The following is an 18,671-nucleotide window of genomic DNA, read 5'->3' on the forward strand; positions in this document are numbered from 1 at the left end:
AATAATTTGGCATGCAGGACCAACTTTTATTCTAATAGTTACAGCAACATCATGACTTTTATTATTATCTGCAGAAAGAATCTGGAAATTTTATATCAACACTGTACTATGACTGGAATCAGCTTCCATGCTGAGGCGAAATAGTGCCCAGAAAATATTATGAACGTATTTAGGAAGAGGCAATGATTTTGGCATACCTAAAGAATCTACCTCTTACACCAATACAACTCTACTGTCAAGAACCAGCAGATAGTGTCATGTGATATTAATGATGATGGGGTGAATCTGTCTATCATTTCTGTGGCTTAGAGAGCTGTTTGCCCCAGAGAAGAGATCTGTATCCGGTAATTTGTTTACCAAGACGACCGAGCCAACTAAATCCTTTGCCCTTAACCACAAGGAAAGGAGAGAGAGGAAAATGTCTTGTTTGGAAGTTAGCTGTTTGCTGCTGGGCAAATTTTAGCTCAGGTGCCAGTAATTTGTGGTTGTGTTGAAGGGGACGCAGAGGTGTAGGGGAATGGGAAGTCAAGCTCTAGGCTGCCCCTGGGGGCCACGGTGGTGTCATTGTGAGTGGGCAGTGTGGGGATCTGCCATCGTGTGCAGGGACTCACTGCAATGAAGGACTTATGCTTTTCTACTGGAGGGAGGAGGTGGCCACGACATGTCCAAACCACATCCTGCCCTTCAACCTTAGCTCACGCTGGTTTTGGAGATGATGGATTGGAGAAAAGTCTAGCTGCAAGCTGTTACCCCAACAGCAAGCAAAACTGTGTAGCAAATCTTGGGCATAGTTTGATGTGATGTTTGGAGAGTCACCGGGCAAAAGCAATCTCCCATGGTTCTTTACTGAAAAACAGGTTTCCTCTGCAATTCATCCTTTATAGTACTTACACACTGTGTGTGTGTGTGTGTGTGTATCATCATATACGAGTGGACAAGAAAGAACACTATGTGAGAGTTGGTTCAATTCTCCACTTTTACCTATATGTGGACTCCAGAATCAAAGTCATCAGGGTTGGTGGCAAGTGCCTTACCAGATGAACCATCTTGCTAGCCTAGTACTAATATTTTTTTTTTTAAATGTCATTCCCCACTCAAAATCCTCAGATGCCTTCCCTCTGCATGTGGGAAAATGCCCACGCTCCTTTTCACACCTGACAAGGTCTTCCCGGACCTACTTCCTGCCCTTCTCCGGCCTTTTTGTACAGTGGCCCCCGAAGTTCATTCTGTCCCTGATATACAGCCCAACTGCATTCCTCGGTCAGGTTAAGTTCACTCCCATTGGTGGGGTCTCGGTCTCTTCCATATCCACAGCTTGGCTCCATCTCATCCCCCAGGTCTTAGTTCAGATGTTGCCCAGATGGAGCGCAGAGAAATCACCTCTGACGGCTTACTTGAAAAGGAACCCCCCCTCCCATCTAACTTCCCTGAGCCTTCACTGTTGCTTAATGCCCAGCTTCTAGGACCTTCACACACTTGCTGCCCGTCTGTCCAATCAGAAGCTCTCCCTCAAAACTCTAGAGGGAACCAGGTTTACGATTTCACCCCTGCCTACTTCAGCCACTCCACACATACTTGGTATTTTTTATACATTTGTCTTTGAGAGTCGGAGAGGATTATTTCTGGAAGGTATCTGGAAAGAGCTGACCCAAAATGCCTTGCTGCTTGGGATAAGGTTCTTCGCAAGAGTTAAGCGACATGATTCTAGATTGCATGAACTTTCCCGTCAGAGGTCATCTGGTATCAGAGTGGTCCTCCAGGGGCTCTGCACAGAGGACTGAGGAGGAAGTTACCTACCAGGAAAAAAGGGCAAGCAAGCCCCACCTCTACAGGGCAGCTAACAACCAAGCCTTGAGAAGTATTGGTAAAAATAGCAGCTTCTGCTCCCTGCCAGTTGAAAAGGTCAAATCCAAATGGAGGCTGTCCATGTATATCCTATCTCTCAAGAGATATTGTTAGGGTTATATAAGAATGCATTTGTGTTTTGGCTGAGTGTGGTGGTGCATGCCTTTAATCCCAGCACTTAGGAGGCAGACCGGTTGGATCTCTGTGAGTTCAAGGCCAGCCTGGTTAACATAGGGACCCCATCTAAAGACAAACAAGCCAACAGTAAGAGAAAAAGATAGAGTCATGTCTACATTCTTCCATCTCCTAGGAAGAGGCATGCCATACCTTGCATGGAAATTCTGACAGCATGATCAAAAGCAGAGAAAGGACGTCCAAACTATGTGCTCAGTGCCCAGGCTGGGCATCCACTGAAAGATGGCATCATTTATAACAAGCCTTCAGTTACACTACGCAGCACCTCTGCCTATACCGGGTGCTGTGTACTTCCAAGACCCTTATTTATTCAACGGATAACACAGCTCACATACCTGGAAAGTTTTGTCCTGACTTTGAGCTTGGACACTGGCAGGTTGTAAGGAGAAAATTTTCAGCCACATTAATAATGTCCAGGCGTGTCAAGATTGGGTAAATATTATTTGCGAGTGAAACAGCTCTTCAACTAGGAGAGTTAAAAATGGCGAGGAGGTCCAAGCTTATATGAAGTAGTTGTGTCCTCAGCCAAGAGAAACCCATCTCTCCACCTTTCAACTAGCTCAATGACTTTGGAACTTTCAAAGGGTCCCCGAATCCTGCTGTTCAGCTCTGAGCAGCCATGTCTTCCTCATCGCCACGGTTTACACCGAGCCTCCCAATTCTTCCAGCATGGCCTCCTTTACTGCAGAATGCCCCACCTCTCCCTATGCTCCTGTGTGACATTTTCCTCGGCCTCAGGTCTACCCCACTCTCCTTCACTTCTGTCCCTGGTTTCTGCACACACCTTTTGTTCCTGCAGAGCCTTTTCTGCCTGCTTCTCCATCTGGCCAAATCCTGGCCAATCTTGAAGGAAGCATCTTAGGTTCTGCTTCTTTTAAGAAGTTATATGCAGCACTCCTAGGCACACTACCAAACCCAACCAATTGATTGGGGAGTTGTTAAAAAAAACAAACAAACAAACAAACAAAAAACACCTGGTAGCAGAGGCAGGGTCCTATGCGCTTCTCAAAGGGCTGAGGCACGCTGACATGGGCTCAGTACAAATTAGGGCTTCAAAAGTATCCACTTGAAGCATTTTGCAATGCACAGAACATAGCTGGGGGTGGAGTGGGGTGGGTGGGTGATGTCAAGTCTTTCATCCTTGGCAATGGAGACCTGTCACAGAAGCTGGTGGCTTCGAGTTCTAGGTCACACATAGCATCAGTAGCTTTATAAGCACCCTCTTTGGATGGGTACTTAAAACTCAGTCCACCTGTTTACTCTGTAATGAGTACTGACTCAGCTTAGAATACAAGGTGGACTTTAATATAAAATATACTTCTAAGACCTATGTTTCTATGCATTTAGATTCTGGTTCCCCACAAAAACAAAATAAAACAAAACAAAAAACCCAAACCAACCAACCAACCAACCAACCAACTCCCCCCACCCCGGCCCCTCCCAAGAAAACTTTTTTTTGTTTTTGACCTGGTAGTTCTGAACATGTGCTAAGAAAAGTCCGTTAGAAAAGTATGGAAACATGGTGATTGAATCATTTCTGAGAGTCATTACCAGAGAGAGTCACGCTGCCGCTCTGTGGGTTTGTTGCTCCTGCAATGGCTGGCCTCCTTCCCGCCATGCCAGACACCAATGGGTTTACGGCCCTGATTGCTAAGGCTCCCTCCCTCTCAGGAAGGCCACCAATTATGAAAAGCACCAATTTAACCCAAGGTTCCTGTGGCGGAGGAACCTGCATAAAGTGCCAGGCTATTATGCACGTCACAGCCCGCTGGGGCTTGGCATTGGTGTGCCCTTCATTTCAATACTGGGTTTAAATTTGACTCATTGACTCATATTTGGTCTTTTGTTTGCCAAACCACCCATCGACTTAAACTGAAACATGTTTTTGGATAATGCGTTTTTGGGGGGAGGTAGGAATGCAGCAACTTGCTAGAAATATTCAAATAGACTTAGGGGTGGTAGTGTGGTAAACAGTAAGAATGTGCCTTGAGCTCTCGATGCTCTTTGCTGCAGAGGGACACAGAGAATAGGGCTATAGGCTTTCTTTGTCTTTCCTGAACTGCCAGCACACAGGGGCCAGTTTACCCCAGGCAGGAAGTGGGTATTCAAGTTCTGCACGGAGTTCCTGGGTTGACAATTGCAGCTATGGTTGCCAGGTGACTGGTCTCACTTCATCCCAAAGAAGAACAGAGAATGATGGCCAGAATTAGTTTGGCATCATGGTCTTTTCCTGTGAATGTGTGTCTATGTGCATGCAGACAGAAAAGGCAGAGAGGAGCATGATGGTGTGACAGGTAAACATGCGTGCTACACACAAGCCTGCTGGTCTGAGCTCAATTCTGGAACCTACAACGGAAGTAGAGAACTAATGCTCAGAAGTTGTCCTGTGACTTCCATGGATGCATTGTAACAGGTACATGTCTGCACTCACATGCACACAGCACACATATCACACATGCATGCACACACACACACAAATCAAATTAAAGAAGGGAGACTTCATTCTGAATCTCTCCATCTGAGCGTACAGTGGAGGACACCAGGCACATGACCACAAGGCAGAGGATCAGAGTTAGATCCCCTGTGTCTCTTGGCTTGGCAACATTGTACAAGTCACTTGATCCCTGACGTTTGCTTTCTAGTCTTCAAGATGAGTTTAGCACATCTGCCCACTGAACAGCCTGACCTCATGGAAGAAGCAGATGTACAGGCTTGGGATCAGTGGACTGCAAAGAGATGGCTAGGAACTGGCTTAATGTCAGAAGCTGCCTTAAATCATGACTTACTAAAGTCACCTTCCCAACATTCTCTATTCCTTGACTTTCTGCTTCCCCGGGGGATCCTTCCTGGCTACCAGATGACATCACACAAGGAAGCCTCGCACTCAGAGCCTCTTCTCAGGTCTACCTCCGTGTTTACACGTATTTAACTGACTCATCATTGCCAGCACTCAAGATCTGTTCAAACCTCACGCACTCCTTCCTGGTGGTCATTCTTGGATAAGCTGCTCACAATGACCCTACTTCCTGAGACTGAACAGGCGACCTCCTGTATGCTACCTCCTTCCTCAAACTCTGTCTTATGATGGATGACTGCTAGGGTCACTGCAGTACAGATCTCCCAACTCACCAACTAGGTGCACCAGTAGAGGTCAAAATGACTTTTTTTAAGGCTACTAAATGTTCCAGGCTTCCAGGCCACAAGAACTGCCTCTCAACTCTGAATCCAAGTCCCACTTAGCACAGAAGAGCCATCGGCAATCTGTGGCCAGAGCACACAGCTGGGCGCTAGTAAAACTGCACAGACACAGACATTTGGGTTGTGCATAATTTAAACATCTTATTAATTATTATACAAGGCCAAATTCAATTACAGCTACACCTTACACTATATTCAGTCATATCAGTAAAGAATTACACTCATATACACATATGTATATATATAGAAATTTTTTTCAACGAAGGTGCTAGAATCCAGGGTGTAACACATCCTAAGCAAGCGCTCCATTGTGGAGCCCTATCTGCAGCCCTAGGCCAATTTTTTAAAATTATTGCTATAGATTAATTATAGATTAATTCCATTTTATTCCCTTCAAAAAGGTTTTTTTTTTCCTTGCCATTTTGGCTAGAGTTCCATTTCATCATATATAAAAAAATATTGTTTTAACAATGCTTATTTTTCTTTTGTGTATGTAATATACGTGTTGAGTACGTGTGTGCGCATGTCAGGGCAAGTGTGCAGAGAGCACAAGACATGTTTTTGCTGTTCCTTCCATCTTGCTTTGAGTCAGGGTCTCTCTCTCTCTCATTTCTTAAAAAAAAAACCTAACCATTTGATTGGTGTGTGTATGTGTGTGCATGTATGCGTACGTGGCGCATACTTAACACAGTGTACATATGGAGATCAAAGGACAACTCGCGGGGTCAGTTTCTCCTTCTACCCTATGAGTCCAGGGGACTGAATCCCAGTCACCAGGTTTGTGTGGCAAGAGCCAATCTCTGGTGCATCATCTCCATGGTCCCTAGTAATACAGCCTTCCTAAGTGACTCAGTGAGGAGTGGGTGTCTGGGTAAGTGTCAATGTTTACCATCGTCAAGCCACACTAAGGCTCCAAAACCAAAGACGGTCAGCTATGTCCAGCACCCCACAAGTCCCACTGCAAATAGGCCAATCCTTTAACTGTGCGTCATCTGCAAACCCAGACTCTATCTTAATCAAGAAAGATGGCCGCACACACTTCAATCACTGAAACTTACAGCACTTACAGAACATTTCCCACACCCTTCCTCATCATCTTCATGCTGCATTTTCCCAGTCTCAGAGAAAGGCTTTGACCCAGCCTCATAGGTTAGAGGGTCAAAGCAATTGACTTACAGAAGGTACCATAGCTACTGTGGCTGGGACTTGGAGTTGGACCACAGTACACCCTCCAGAAATTTGATGTGGTATATACTGTTTTTAAAAACTTATATGCATTTGGGACCTGAATAAATTCCTCAATTAGTCTGCAGATTCTAAAGTTCACTCGGATTTCCCTGACAGATATTTAAAAGATGCCAACACTTGCACACAACTTGCAGTTAATTACTTCAGAAGCTCTTGGGGCAGGGCCCCCCCCCCCCACCTACCAGCTCCCTAGGTGATTACAATGTGCAGCCAGTTCTGAGATCGGTCCGTTGCTGTGCCGAGTTACCAACCTCCAATCCCCTTTTATGAAGAAGGCTCAACAGTGGTTTCCGTGCACAGGCGATATTAAAGATTAGTGGCTGAGTCTGCACAGCTGGCTTTAATCTGCAGAGCTCACCCGTGTGTAAGTGTCTTGGGGTTTCCACACTTTCCCTTTGGAACTGGGGACACCCCTCTTACGGAAGAGGAAACCAAGTGGGGCTGACTTCAGGACATTTACTTTACGTCCTTGTTTACAAAGAACCCAGGGAAGCAGATACGAGTATGAACTCTTAAGAACACCCAGTTTCCATATCACACTTTGTTCCTTCTGTAGTCCTGTGACATCAGGTAAGTCAGTTGCCTGGCTGTACCGTTTGTTTACATGGAAATTATATAAGCACCCACAGTTCATAGGAATACTGAAAAGAATAAAGATGAAAACCTTATACCGCTGTGTTCTAATCTGGACCCTCTGTTTTATTTCTTCTGAAAAGAAAAGGAGGTGAGAAGAAAAGCCACCTGAAACCAGATCCTTCCGATGATCGATTTGTAACACGAAATCAGACCCGAGTGTCTCCTCTAACACGGATGATGGAAACTCGTCATATTCTTAGCAACAGAAGTTTCCAGATCTCCCTGGGACCATTTCCAATCATCCTAACTAGTTTGCAGGCATTGCAAGGACTAGGTGACCTCTCTAGACCAGCGGAGTCACGCTGAATGACAGGAACATTTTGCCCAAGAAGGGCTCTTATTTTTATCCCTCTTGGACTGAAGAACGGCTCAGCCAGAGACTGGACAGAACCGCCCATACGTCATGGACTCAGCCCAGGGCTTGCAATCTGCTGCTTGAAGGCCTGGGCTTCTGCCAGGTCACTCCGTCCAGGCAGCCTGCATCTGCCCAGATGACAGGTGAATGAACCAGCCTCAAGGGGGGGGGGGCTTGAATGTCATCCCTTTTGGCTGAGTCTCTTCAGTCATCTGACTGTGTTATGGGTACCAAGAAGCTTCACAACCCAGAAAATGAAAACAAAAGCTAAACCAAGCAACCCCCGCAGGAGAAAATTCCCTCTCACGCCAGAGCCCCCAAACCTAAACAGCTGCTTCCTCCCAGGGTGAACCATCCATAAAAAATGGACAACGGTGTGTGTGCGTGTGTGTGTGTGTGTGTGTGTGTGTGTGTGTGTGCATGTATGTGGAAAACAATCACTTGATAGCTTTAAAATCGTGTTAAACTCACTTGTGCGACTTCACTAATGGTTTCAAAGGTTTAAAATAGAAAGCCAACAGACCACAAAGGAGGTGTCAGGCCTAGGTAGATGGAGACTTCATATGAGGTAGGAGGCATGGGAGGGCCACGCTGAGGGGCTCTGAGCTCCACCACTTTGTGGTCTAAGTGACTGATATGATCCAGGGCCAGCTGAGGCAGGAGAGTGAGAACCATCAGGAGGTTTCCACACAAGTTTTATTTGGGGCTTATTTCCTGGGAAGCTCTCCTCCACTGGCGTTGCTGCCTGCTGCTTAGACGGGGTAGGTGTGAGAGGACCAGGAGTGGGGTTTCACTTGGGGTAGCCTTACCCATGGATAGATTCACTGAGGAATTATGACACTCCATGTCTGAAGGGTCGGGGGGGGGTACATCTCAGAGACAACAGCACAGCTACTGTCTAGATGATCAAGTATTGGGGTTGAGGAAGAGTTGTTTTCTGCTTGCCATGAAAATCTGTCTCTGTCTGTCTCTTTCTCTGTCTCTCTTCCACCCTCTCTTCTAGGACAACACAACGGTTAACAATACAATTCAAGATCCTGGATAAGCCTGGGCTCTTGAGACTCACCCTTACTACGTAGTTGAATCTTCTGGAATCCAGGATGGCAGTGGAGAAGTCCAGTCTGTTGAAAGCTTCCCCCAAAGTACAGTATCCATGGCGCTACACGCGAGTGAGACAAAGGCACACATTACTCCTGCCATGCAGAGGCTATTCTCTAGTCCAGCCCAGAGGACTCCACTGAACCAGTTGGCTGCTCGTCTTAGAGAACTAGACTCTGCCTTTCTTCCTGCGTCCAAGTCCCAGGAGACACAAGGGGGTGGCACAGTCCCCACTTCAGCTGGGGACTAACCTGTAGACAGCCCTTTCCATGACTAGTACCGCTCTAGCTCTCTGTGTACACTAGTCTGGGGTGCTAATGCACAGTGTGTCATCACTGGGAACTGAGTATAGGCTCTTTGGGTTTGTGAGTGTCGGTTAAATAATCATGGAAAGAGGACCGATTCTCCCCGCCCCCACTGCAGCATCCTACTACAGCCATGGATAGTGCTTTGCTTTGTGAGGAAGAAAACAAGTTTTGGACTTTTGGTATGGATGTACAGGGAACTGGGAAGACGCGGTTCTGCCATATCATCTCATCCTGTCCTAAGTTTCCAGGTCTGCCACTGATCTACCCTCTCTGGCGCTGATGTCATAGAGAAACGAGGTGTTTCCCATGGTCCCTGGGAGGAACAGGAATGTCATCACTCTATCATATTGTGTCCTATCCTAAGGATCGAACTGTCTGCTTTATCAAGTGCCATAGAGGGTAGCTTGAGAAAGGCCTTGTACCCGGCTTGAAGAACAGGCACTGAAAAGACCTGCTGGATTTAATGATTGGTTCTCTCAAAGCTAAGCTCTAGCCAAGCCGAAGTCCAAAGAGAGCTCTCTCCTCTCTCCTCACCCCGACAGAGAGCAGATACCCTCTCACCTTCTGTAGGAATTAAAGGACTGGTGTCACCCAGTTCTCTCTTAGGAAGGTACAGCGTTACTAAGCATGGGGCCTTAGTAAAAATGGATGGAGACTTACCTCCTTGGTACTCCCTTTGTGAACGTAGATCCACTTTTCTTGATGGAAATCTACAGAAAAAAAAAAAGGAAACAGAATTATATCTGAAAAATTGATAGCAGGCCCACCATGATTTTAAGCATGACTCATTTTTTTTTATTTATTCCAAAGTTCAAAATATTTTGACAAAAAGACTTCACCAACAATCTAAGGGAATAAAAATACTCAATTTCTGTGGTGTCTAAATATTGGATTTAACCGAATTTGCTTTAACTGAAGCAATCTGAATCTTTGATATCAGATGTAGTGTCCCCAAACCTCCAGATTAAAAAGACAATCTAACCCTCTGATACCTTTGTATAAAATGCCAAATCTAAAACTTATACCGGGCTATAAAAAGTGGATACAGAACAGATAACATGGGGAAATACGCAGATCAAGTGGATCAATTAATTTATAATTCACGTTTTTTTAAAAAATAGAACCTTATATCCTCTGCTAACACATTAGTATGTAGACCACGTGAATATGATTTGTCCAAGAGGGACATACCTATTTTCTTTTTCCATCCTTTTGCATTTTGAGACAGAGTCTGTGTATTCTAGGTTGGCCTCAAACTCACTATGTGGCTGATGTGATCTTGAACAACTTTAAAACTTCTGTTATCTTGTCCCTACCCCCACCCCTGGAGCTGAAGACGGATCCCAGGGCCTCCTGAGCTAGATCCACAACCCCTTTGTTTCTGATTCTCCCCACTTCTACCTTCCAGGAGCCAAGTCACCTAGCTCATTCAGTCCTGAGGATGGACCCAGGCCTCAGCCTAGGAGGCAAGCACTGAGCTGCATCCTTAGTCTCACAATTCTATTTCCAAAGTCTCAAAACACGGTTGAAAAGTCAAAGCCCTGCCGGAATGGACTCAGCTGGTCGAGTTCCTATACTCTGACTGTCTTATGTCAAGTGCAAGACTTTTGAACACAGAGATTATGCTGTCTGGGAAACACACAGTTGAGAAAACACAATCAGTGATATCAGAGGCATCAGGGCAGCTAGCTTTCTAATAAGAGAGTCACTAGTTTGTTTTCAAGAACCATTCATAAGAATCGTCAAACAGCCAGGCTGAAGAGATGAGGTTTAGATCATTGACTGTTCTTGCAGAGGTCCTGAGTTCAATTCCCAGCAACCACATGGTGGCTCACAACCATCTGTAATAGGATCTGCTGCCGTCTTCTGTCATGCAGGCGCACATGCAAGCAGAGTATTCATATACATAAATAAATGAATCTTAAAAAGAAAAAAACAACAACAACAACAAAAAACAAATCACCAGACAGTCTTTCCTTGACTTCTGAGGCAGCTCCAGGCTGGCTTTGGATCTGCCTTTGGAGCAAGGATGATGACTCTGAACATCTGATCCTCCTGCCGGAAGGACAGGCCAGAGCCACCATGTCTAATTTATGCAGTACTAGGGGACTGGACCCAGGACCTTTTGCTTCCTAGGCAGGCCCTCTTCCAAGCGAGCTCTGTCCCCGGATACCTTTCTTCTTATATTCAAAGCAAATGACTTACACTGAGTTTTGGTTTTGCTGTTTTGTATGTCTTTCTTTCTCTTCTTGGCTGCAACATCGTAGTTCAGGCTGTTAAACAGATTCTCCTTATTGTACACCTCTTTGTTGCAGTAACTGCAGTGGAAGAGAAGAGGGTAGCAACTATATTGTAAATAGCTATAAATAACTCCCCGGATTATAAAACACACCAACATATATGCTCCTCAGACAAGCCAAAACAAAACAATAAAATCATCTAAAACAAAACAAAATGAAACAAAACAAACAAACAAAAAAAGTCCACACAGACACAGACTTCTTTCTCTTAGTAAAAATATTATCACCTCCACGTGGAAGGCTGGGATGGGGGCACGTGTTTCTTTTGAATTCCCTAACAGGGATTTCCATTATAATTCAATACAGAGCACTATACTCTCTAGGAGCAATGCAGTCCATTACAATATCTCTCTAAACAAAAGAGCTGAACAGGGCAGGGTGATGGCTGGTGTCACTGTGCCACACAATGCCTGCATTTTGCAAGACACAGAGCATCTCCGCCAAGCTGCTGTGGCTTCTTCCTCCCCTTTCCCCATCGCCCCTCCTTACCCTCCTCTCTATCCTCCTTCCCCATGGTCTCAAACCCTCCACCCCTTCCCTCTTTTCGAGACAGGTCTCACTATGTACATCAGGCTGGCCCCAAACTCCTACTGACTCACCTGCCTTTGCCTCCCCAGTTCTGGGATTAAAGGTGGGTGCCACCATACTCTACTTGACCTTTCTGTTCTTTTTATGTTAAGATTTTACTGGGTAGCTCAGGCTGGCCTTGAATTACTATGTAGTGTGGACTAGTTTTGAATATAGTGGTCCTGCAGCTCCCCCAGTACTGGGTGTACAGAATGCTAGGGCTGAAGGTGTGTGATATCACATCACAATTTTTTTTTCGAGACAGGGTTTCTCTGTCTCTGTGTAGCCCTGGCTGTCCTGGAACTCACTCTGTAGACCAGGCTGGCCTCGAGCTCAGAAATCTACCTGTCTCTGCCTCCCAAGTGCTGGGATTAAAGGTGTGTGCCATCACTGCCTGGCACATCCCGATCTTTACAAATGGTTTCCTTGAGCTATAAATCACATATTATACAATTCATCCATGTAATGGGTAACTAGGTTGCTTTAGTTAGCATGTTCCTGTCCTGTCTTTAAAACATGATCACAATTACAAACATCTGACTTACAAACTCCCTTTCTAGCAGGTATTTGACATATACAATGCTAGTTGTTTAGGCTTCTGACCTCAGCCTGGAGGGTTAAGATATTGGTTCCTAACAGAAACAAGAAAAGCTTTAATTCAGGCTGAAAAGATGTCAAATATACTTATCCAATGCATAGATCACAGAAGGATGGGCTAGTTTAGCTTTAGCCAGGTACCTACTTCCCTTAGCAAGTTGAGGTGTCCTGGGAATAAGGGTGATAGTCTCATGATTTAAGGAAAATCTCTGAATACTTTCTACAGAAATGATGGGAAGGAAACACTAAAATTTAACGGGAGAATGGGTTCCTTGACTCTTTCAACCCCAAGAAGCAGGCAGGATTTATAACAACAACCTGTACAAACTATGTGTGTTGTATCTACTAGTATATTAGGAGACCTTAAATTTTCTAATGTCCTCTGAAGGATTTAAAAATGTGATTTGTATCTTTTTTTTTCAGGGATGAATATAAGCATATATGTTCTTTTCTGTTCCCTGCTTTGTGTAAATGATAGAAGGGAACAGAGGACTGACAACAGTGTCCAGTGTTTTTTCATTGTGACTAGTGTCTCAGTAAATAAGACTTGCCCAAGTGTTTTCCTGAAATGCTGGCATCACAGCTAGATACCCCGTGCTGCTTTTAGAACTTACATGGAGAAACTTGACGAACCATCAGTCAACCGTTCATTTCCCTTTTCCCAGTTATACCTAATACCATTTATTGAGTTCCCTAATGTCTGTAGCCTTCTCTTTTTCATTCAGGGAAACAGGGTATTTTTAGGCTCCAGACTGGGTGTTGCAGAAATGACCTCTCTCAGAGGCACTTGCTTAAATGAGCCAAGGGTGAGTGTTTTCGGTGAGGCTTTGTACAACTCCGGAGTGTGTGTATGTCTGTCTGCTTGCATGGCTGGGCGGGGGTGGAGGGGTCGGGTACAAAGTCACTGACCAGGGCTGATCTGCTTCAGGCCAGCAGGATGAAAAGGGGCAGAACGAACAGCAGAACTTGGAGGCTGACTTAAAGAATTTTAATCAAAGCCGAGGAAGAAGAAAAGATGGAAAATCAATCGAGTGGCCCCTGGTGTCCCAAAGCTTCAGAAAACAAAGATAGAACATTCAGTGTACAAAAATACCCAGGAAGGCATTTTTCTTAAAGAAATATGCACAGAGATACACAGCCTGCATCACCATGCTACATGGTGATGTCATTTGTATACCCTATAAACTATGGTAGAAATTCCATATGTAGAGAGGCACAAAGCAAAGACATCTCATATTTTGACCCATACATAGACGGGTCTGCAGAAGCTTTTTGGCACAGATAGCAACCTTCTAATGGGACGTGTTCAAGGGGACTCGAGCATCTGCTTTCTTCATGGATGGAAGAAGAACCTTTAAATTGGAGAGACTCGTTTCAAAAGCCCATTCGAGAAGGATTTCAAACCATTGATGGTGCTTCCTTTAGTGCAGACTGTAGAAAAGTTTCAAGCACAGGAAAAACCCTACACATCTCATTTTACAGTAGGGCTTGAGCTCTGGAGGCTTGGGAGCAAGGTTGTAAAGTTTATTTGTATTGTCTACTTATGTTTTCTTTTAAGCAATAATATATTCAGTGGCTATTTCGAGACTCCAGTCATGTTTTGTTCCAGGAAATGCAAAATCAATGGAAAATTACAGCTCAAAAATTTAACAAGAAAAACAACCACCATTTACAAATCATGACACACATATATAAATGTATGAAAAATAAGCAAAACCATTTCGAGGAGGCTGCTGGTTTCCCCCACCAAATAAAATAATAGTGGAGGAGTTGTTACTTTGTAACTCCTTCTTACTAATCCTCGAGTTGCTACTTTGTAACCACTTTTTACTAATGTTTATAGGCACAGGCCAAGAATAAGGGAAAAGCCCTCCCCCACCCAACACTCACATCACCATCAAACACATACAAAATACTATAAGGTAACTGTAAAGTTGTAAGTTTTCAAAGTAAGATAATAAATAGGAACATTAGTGCAGCAGATAAAGGAGGGGGTGAGACACATAAGCTTTATTTCTTATTTCATTTGTAATTAAGAAAATCACTTAAAACATTTCCTGATCCAAAGCAGTTATTAGATAGCCCTGATTATGTCCAGTGAGATTCTGATGCTCAAAGTCATATCTAGGTTTCCAAAATTGAAAAGGCTACCTCCCAGATTGCTTTGGGGAAACAGGCTAGCACGGGAGGCTTGCTACAATACTGTTTGTAGCAAGTACACACACACACATCCCACAGGGTAAGTGCTTGTAAAAATATCTCTATTAGTTTTATTCAAGGTATCAAGGCCAACTTCCTCCTTCCTGGGCCAGCCTTAGCAACACACAGTATGTAACACTGGAATGGGCTTTTAACAGCAGAAGTGCAGGCTTGGAGAGAGTTGAGATTACTCATCCTGGAGTTGGGGCGGGGCGGGGTGGTTGGGGAGGTGACTGTGTGGGTCATCTCAACCACCACTTCCTTGAAGCATTCTTGGATGGCTCCAGCTCATACAGTGTTCCTGCCTTGAAATCCTAATCTGCCTCATAACCCTAACACTTGCTATCCTTTCTTTATCTTACAGTCTCAACTTTTTGTTTGTTTTCGGAGACAGGTTTTCTCTCTGTAGTCCTGACCATCTTGGAACTTGCTCTGTAGACCAGGCTGGCCTCAAACTTAGATCTACCTGCTTCTGCCTCTGTGCCTCTGTGCCTCTGTGCCTCTGTGCTGGGATAAAAGGTGTGTACCATCACAGCTGGGCTCAGTTTCAACTTTTGAAGGGGTCAGCTTTAAGCTTATCTAAATTCTTCTATTATCTCAGGAGGCATTTGGCTATTCTGAGACTGCAGCATTTGGCTGCTGGAGGGCAGGGCCCTGGACCACAGAGACAATGGCCACAGAGTCTATAACAGGTGTACTGTACAGACGAGTCATGGTTTAAACAATAACCCCGACAGAGTACACCTTTATTCTTTCTTCTTGCTGGGCAAGTTTCAGGATGGTGTGTGGAATTAGAGAAGCCATAGTAGTTCAGTTTACAGTCATCCACCCTCTTTTATAAAGGACCTGCCTTCTGTTTTCTTAGAACAAGAGAGGGCATTCAAGCTCACCTGTGCAGCCAGGCACTGGGCCCAAACCTTACATCACAGGAAAACCAAGACGGAAAACAGAGAGATATCTGAGATCACAAACCCAGACTCAGAAGGCCACTGCTTTTAAGAAGTTGGCAGACTCTTGTACTGTGGAAGGAGGGATTGTTTATGGTTGCTGGGGGAAAAAAATACCCTGCAAACAGTCAGCTGCTCTGCTGAGAGGCAGATGACCAAACCATTCCTCAACTGTGACTCAGCAGAGGACCACAGGTGGCCACTGTATTGATCACTGCTGAGAGTGACAAGCTTCAGCTCACAGGTGTGACCTGCAAAAAGAAAGGGGGTAAGGAAGGACAAAAGGACAGGATTTTGTTCGGTTTTGTTTTTTGAGACTGGGTTGCTCTGTCTAGCCTTGAAACTCAACTCTGTAGACCAGTCTGGCCTGGAACTCAAGAGATCCAGCTGCCCCTGTCTCCCAAGCCCTGGGATTAAAGGCGTCCATCACCACCCAGCCTCAGAGGCAGGTTTAACTCATCTTCAGATCTTTTGGAATAGGGAGAGTGAGGTGTCCTTATTTTTGTCTCACAAGGCAAGGATGGAGAGAGCATCCAGATGAACCAGGGTCTCTCCAGTTTAGTTCCCAGCCTGCAGAAACAGTGGGCGCCTATCCTCTTTTACTAGGAAAAGTCACTATAATGCAGCTGGCTGGACCCCTGCTGCGTCATCCTGGAAAGAAGTTAAGCTTTTTATACAGAAACAAAGAGCTGGGATATTTGATTCAGGCTCCTAAGATGGCTGGTTCCAAGGAAGAGAAAGCTTCTGGTGTGCTCCCTTCTCACTCAGCTGAGGGAAAAATATTAGGTATACTGTTAACATCACCCGCTGGAAAACAGGCGACGGTGGTTGGTAATTTATCTGATTTTCTGTCAATAAGATTTCCTCATAGTGTTCTATACTCCCCTGAGACTTGCTCAAAGGACCTAACACAAGGTTAATATATTTGATTCTCCTGGAAGGCCCCAAGTTCAGTGATTTGTTTCACCTCATTAAGAGACAAAGGGAATTCAAGCATTACAAATCACAGATGGGAAGACACTGAAGGTCACGCTGCTCATGGAACCATAGTTTCTTGATAATTAATTACCAAACCTTTGTTTGGCAAATCTCACTCAGTGGGACCTGGCCCACTCACAGAATTCTGTGGTGAAGTCAGCTTAGGGAGGCGTGTGTGTGTGTGTGTGTGTGTGTGTGTGTGTGTGTGTGTGTGTATGTGTGTGTGTGTTAAAGGACAGTGGGAGGGGAGAGCACCTAAAGGTGACCTCAACTGCACCAGCCCCTCCAAACAAACTTCTATCGGTTCCTCAGGTGTCTCAAGGAGTCAGCTGTCCAGGTTGGCGATTGATTCTCGACCTCATAATTTATGAGTGGGCACTTGTTCTGACCTCAGATTTTCCACTAGACGACGGAGCTCAGGTGAGACTTCAAGGCTGGATGGCCTTTCTGCAGCTGGCAGGCACCGCTAAGGATGGGAGTGTGCTCACGGTATAAAGGAAGGGTAAGGGCTACAGAGGAAACAGGTGCAAGCGCCCGGTCCTTCCTGAAGCTGGGCATTGTTCCTGCATTTCTTCCCAGTCTCCCTCCGCAGCCCCTAAAGCACAATGACCCTCCTCTACAAGTCTGCCCCAAAGAGCTGTTGTTCCGGGGACCATCGACTGACCTCACCCCAATTACTCTTTTTGTTCTTCCCCTCGACCCACTCAGCCGTCGATTGTGCGTGGGAAGAGCCTTCATGCACTCAAGGCAGGGCCCGACCGATCCCATCATCCATCGGGCTTGTGACTACTACCGTTCCTGTACTCTTTGGGTTCTGACACAGGGCAGTGAAAGGCAAACGGCCAAGTTGCTAGCGCCCACTTAAAGCAGTAACCGTGCGATTCCGGGATCTAAGGGAAGAGTCCATCAGCTGCGCGCTTGTGTTCAAGTGTTTAGGGGCATAATCCCCTATTGCAAGATTGAGGGGTCCTGAGTTCTGTATGGGATCTTTTCTTCTGGGAGACACTGACCTTGATCCGTAGGAAATACTAAATTAACCATCTCTCCTGTCCTGGCGACACGAAATCCCAGTACCCCACTCCTGTCCCTTCAGCCGGAAGCCCCCTCTTTATCCTGGCCCAGATCTGCTCGCCCTCCTTCACCTGCCCCTGAGGTGAGCACATCCCCTTCTCGCCCCCGACCAGCTAAAATCTGTTTTGTGGGGCTGGAGGTCGGCGAAGGTCCTCACCTGCTGAGGTCGCTCACGAAGCTGCCGCTTTTCTCATCCAAGAAGCGCTTCCAGCCGTCCGCCGTCTTCACCCAGCTCTGGCCCGGGGATCGCCAGTCCTGCCCTAGGAACGGCATGGCACCGAGCGCGGACGCGACCGACGGACCGGACGGACTGACAGCCAGGAACCGGCCTGGCTTGCCCAGGGGATGCGGCGCGCTGGGAAGATGCTGGGGAACGCAGGCGGCGACCCGGACAAGAGTCGGGGAACAGTTGTGCAGGGCTGAGGGTCCTGGTCCGTGCACTCACAGGGACGGAGGTGCTGGGGAGGGTCGCGTGTCGCGTCCTGACTCCGGGAATGCTGCGCCTCTGCCGGAGCGCAGTATTTATCCCCGGCCGCTGCCCCGTCTCTTTGTTGCCGGAAGAGCCGCCTGCTCTTAGCCCGGCCCCCACCCCTGCGCCCCGAGGCCACGTGGCTTTGTTTATGGGCTCGCCTTGTTTTCCGAGGCGCCCGCGGCTCTCGCTCTGCTCCCAGTTGCACAACCTTGCGCCCGTGGAAACTTGAAGCCGCATGGCCCGGCCAGATGTCCCGCTGACCCTCGGTGCCCTGGCACCTCTGCACCTCCCCTACTCCCCCATCGGGCGTAGCTGCTGCCACCAAGATCCCGGCCTTGCACTACGTTCTCTCCACGGGTCCCGGACGAGCTAGGTGCAGCAAGGAAGCCGATTTAGAGTTGGGAACCGTCAGTCCCACCTGGTCTGGAAGCGGCCCGACCGATCTTTGCAGATAGATCAGCCTTTGGGGGAGCCCAGCGCGTCTTGGGCTGGGTAGGGGCGCAGGCTGAACCTCTCTTATTGCCAGTACCGACTCCAGGCGCCAGGGTGTGCTATGTGAAAGAGGGGACCAAGTGCGACAGGAGCGGGGAGGGACTGCTCCCCCGCCCCCTTCCGCCTTAAAGCTGTCATTTGATGCGTTTTCTGTTAAGCTCAACT

At 46.4% G+C, this 18,671-nt stretch overlaps 1 protein-coding gene across 1 annotated transcript in view; it reads right to left on the minus strand.

Moving 5' to 3' along the window:
- The window catches only part of Fbxo32 (F-box protein 32), a 40,050-nt gene extending 21,973 nt beyond the window's left edge, over window positions 1–18,077 (minus strand). Inside the window, exons 1-4 of the mRNA XM_052160683.1 lie at window positions 17,700–18,077; window positions 11,089–11,201; window positions 9,544–9,593; window positions 8,544–8,636 (exon numbers count right to left, since the gene is read on the minus strand). Of these exons, the coding sequence (XP_052016643.1) occupies window positions 8,544–8,636; window positions 9,544–9,593; window positions 11,089–11,201; window positions 17,700–17,815 (372 nt within the window). The 5' untranslated portion in view covers window positions 17,816–18,077. The remainder of the gene's footprint in view (window positions 1–8,543; window positions 8,637–9,543; window positions 9,594–11,088; window positions 11,202–17,699) is intronic.
- Between the last annotated feature and the right edge of the window lie 594 nt (window positions 18,078–18,671).

The sequence above is a fragment of the Apodemus sylvaticus genome, chromosome 17 (assembly GCF_947179515.1).
Source record: "Apodemus sylvaticus chromosome 17, mApoSyl1.1, whole genome shotgun sequence".
NCBI classification, from domain to species: Eukaryota; Metazoa; Chordata; class Mammalia; order Rodentia; family Muridae; genus Apodemus; species Apodemus sylvaticus.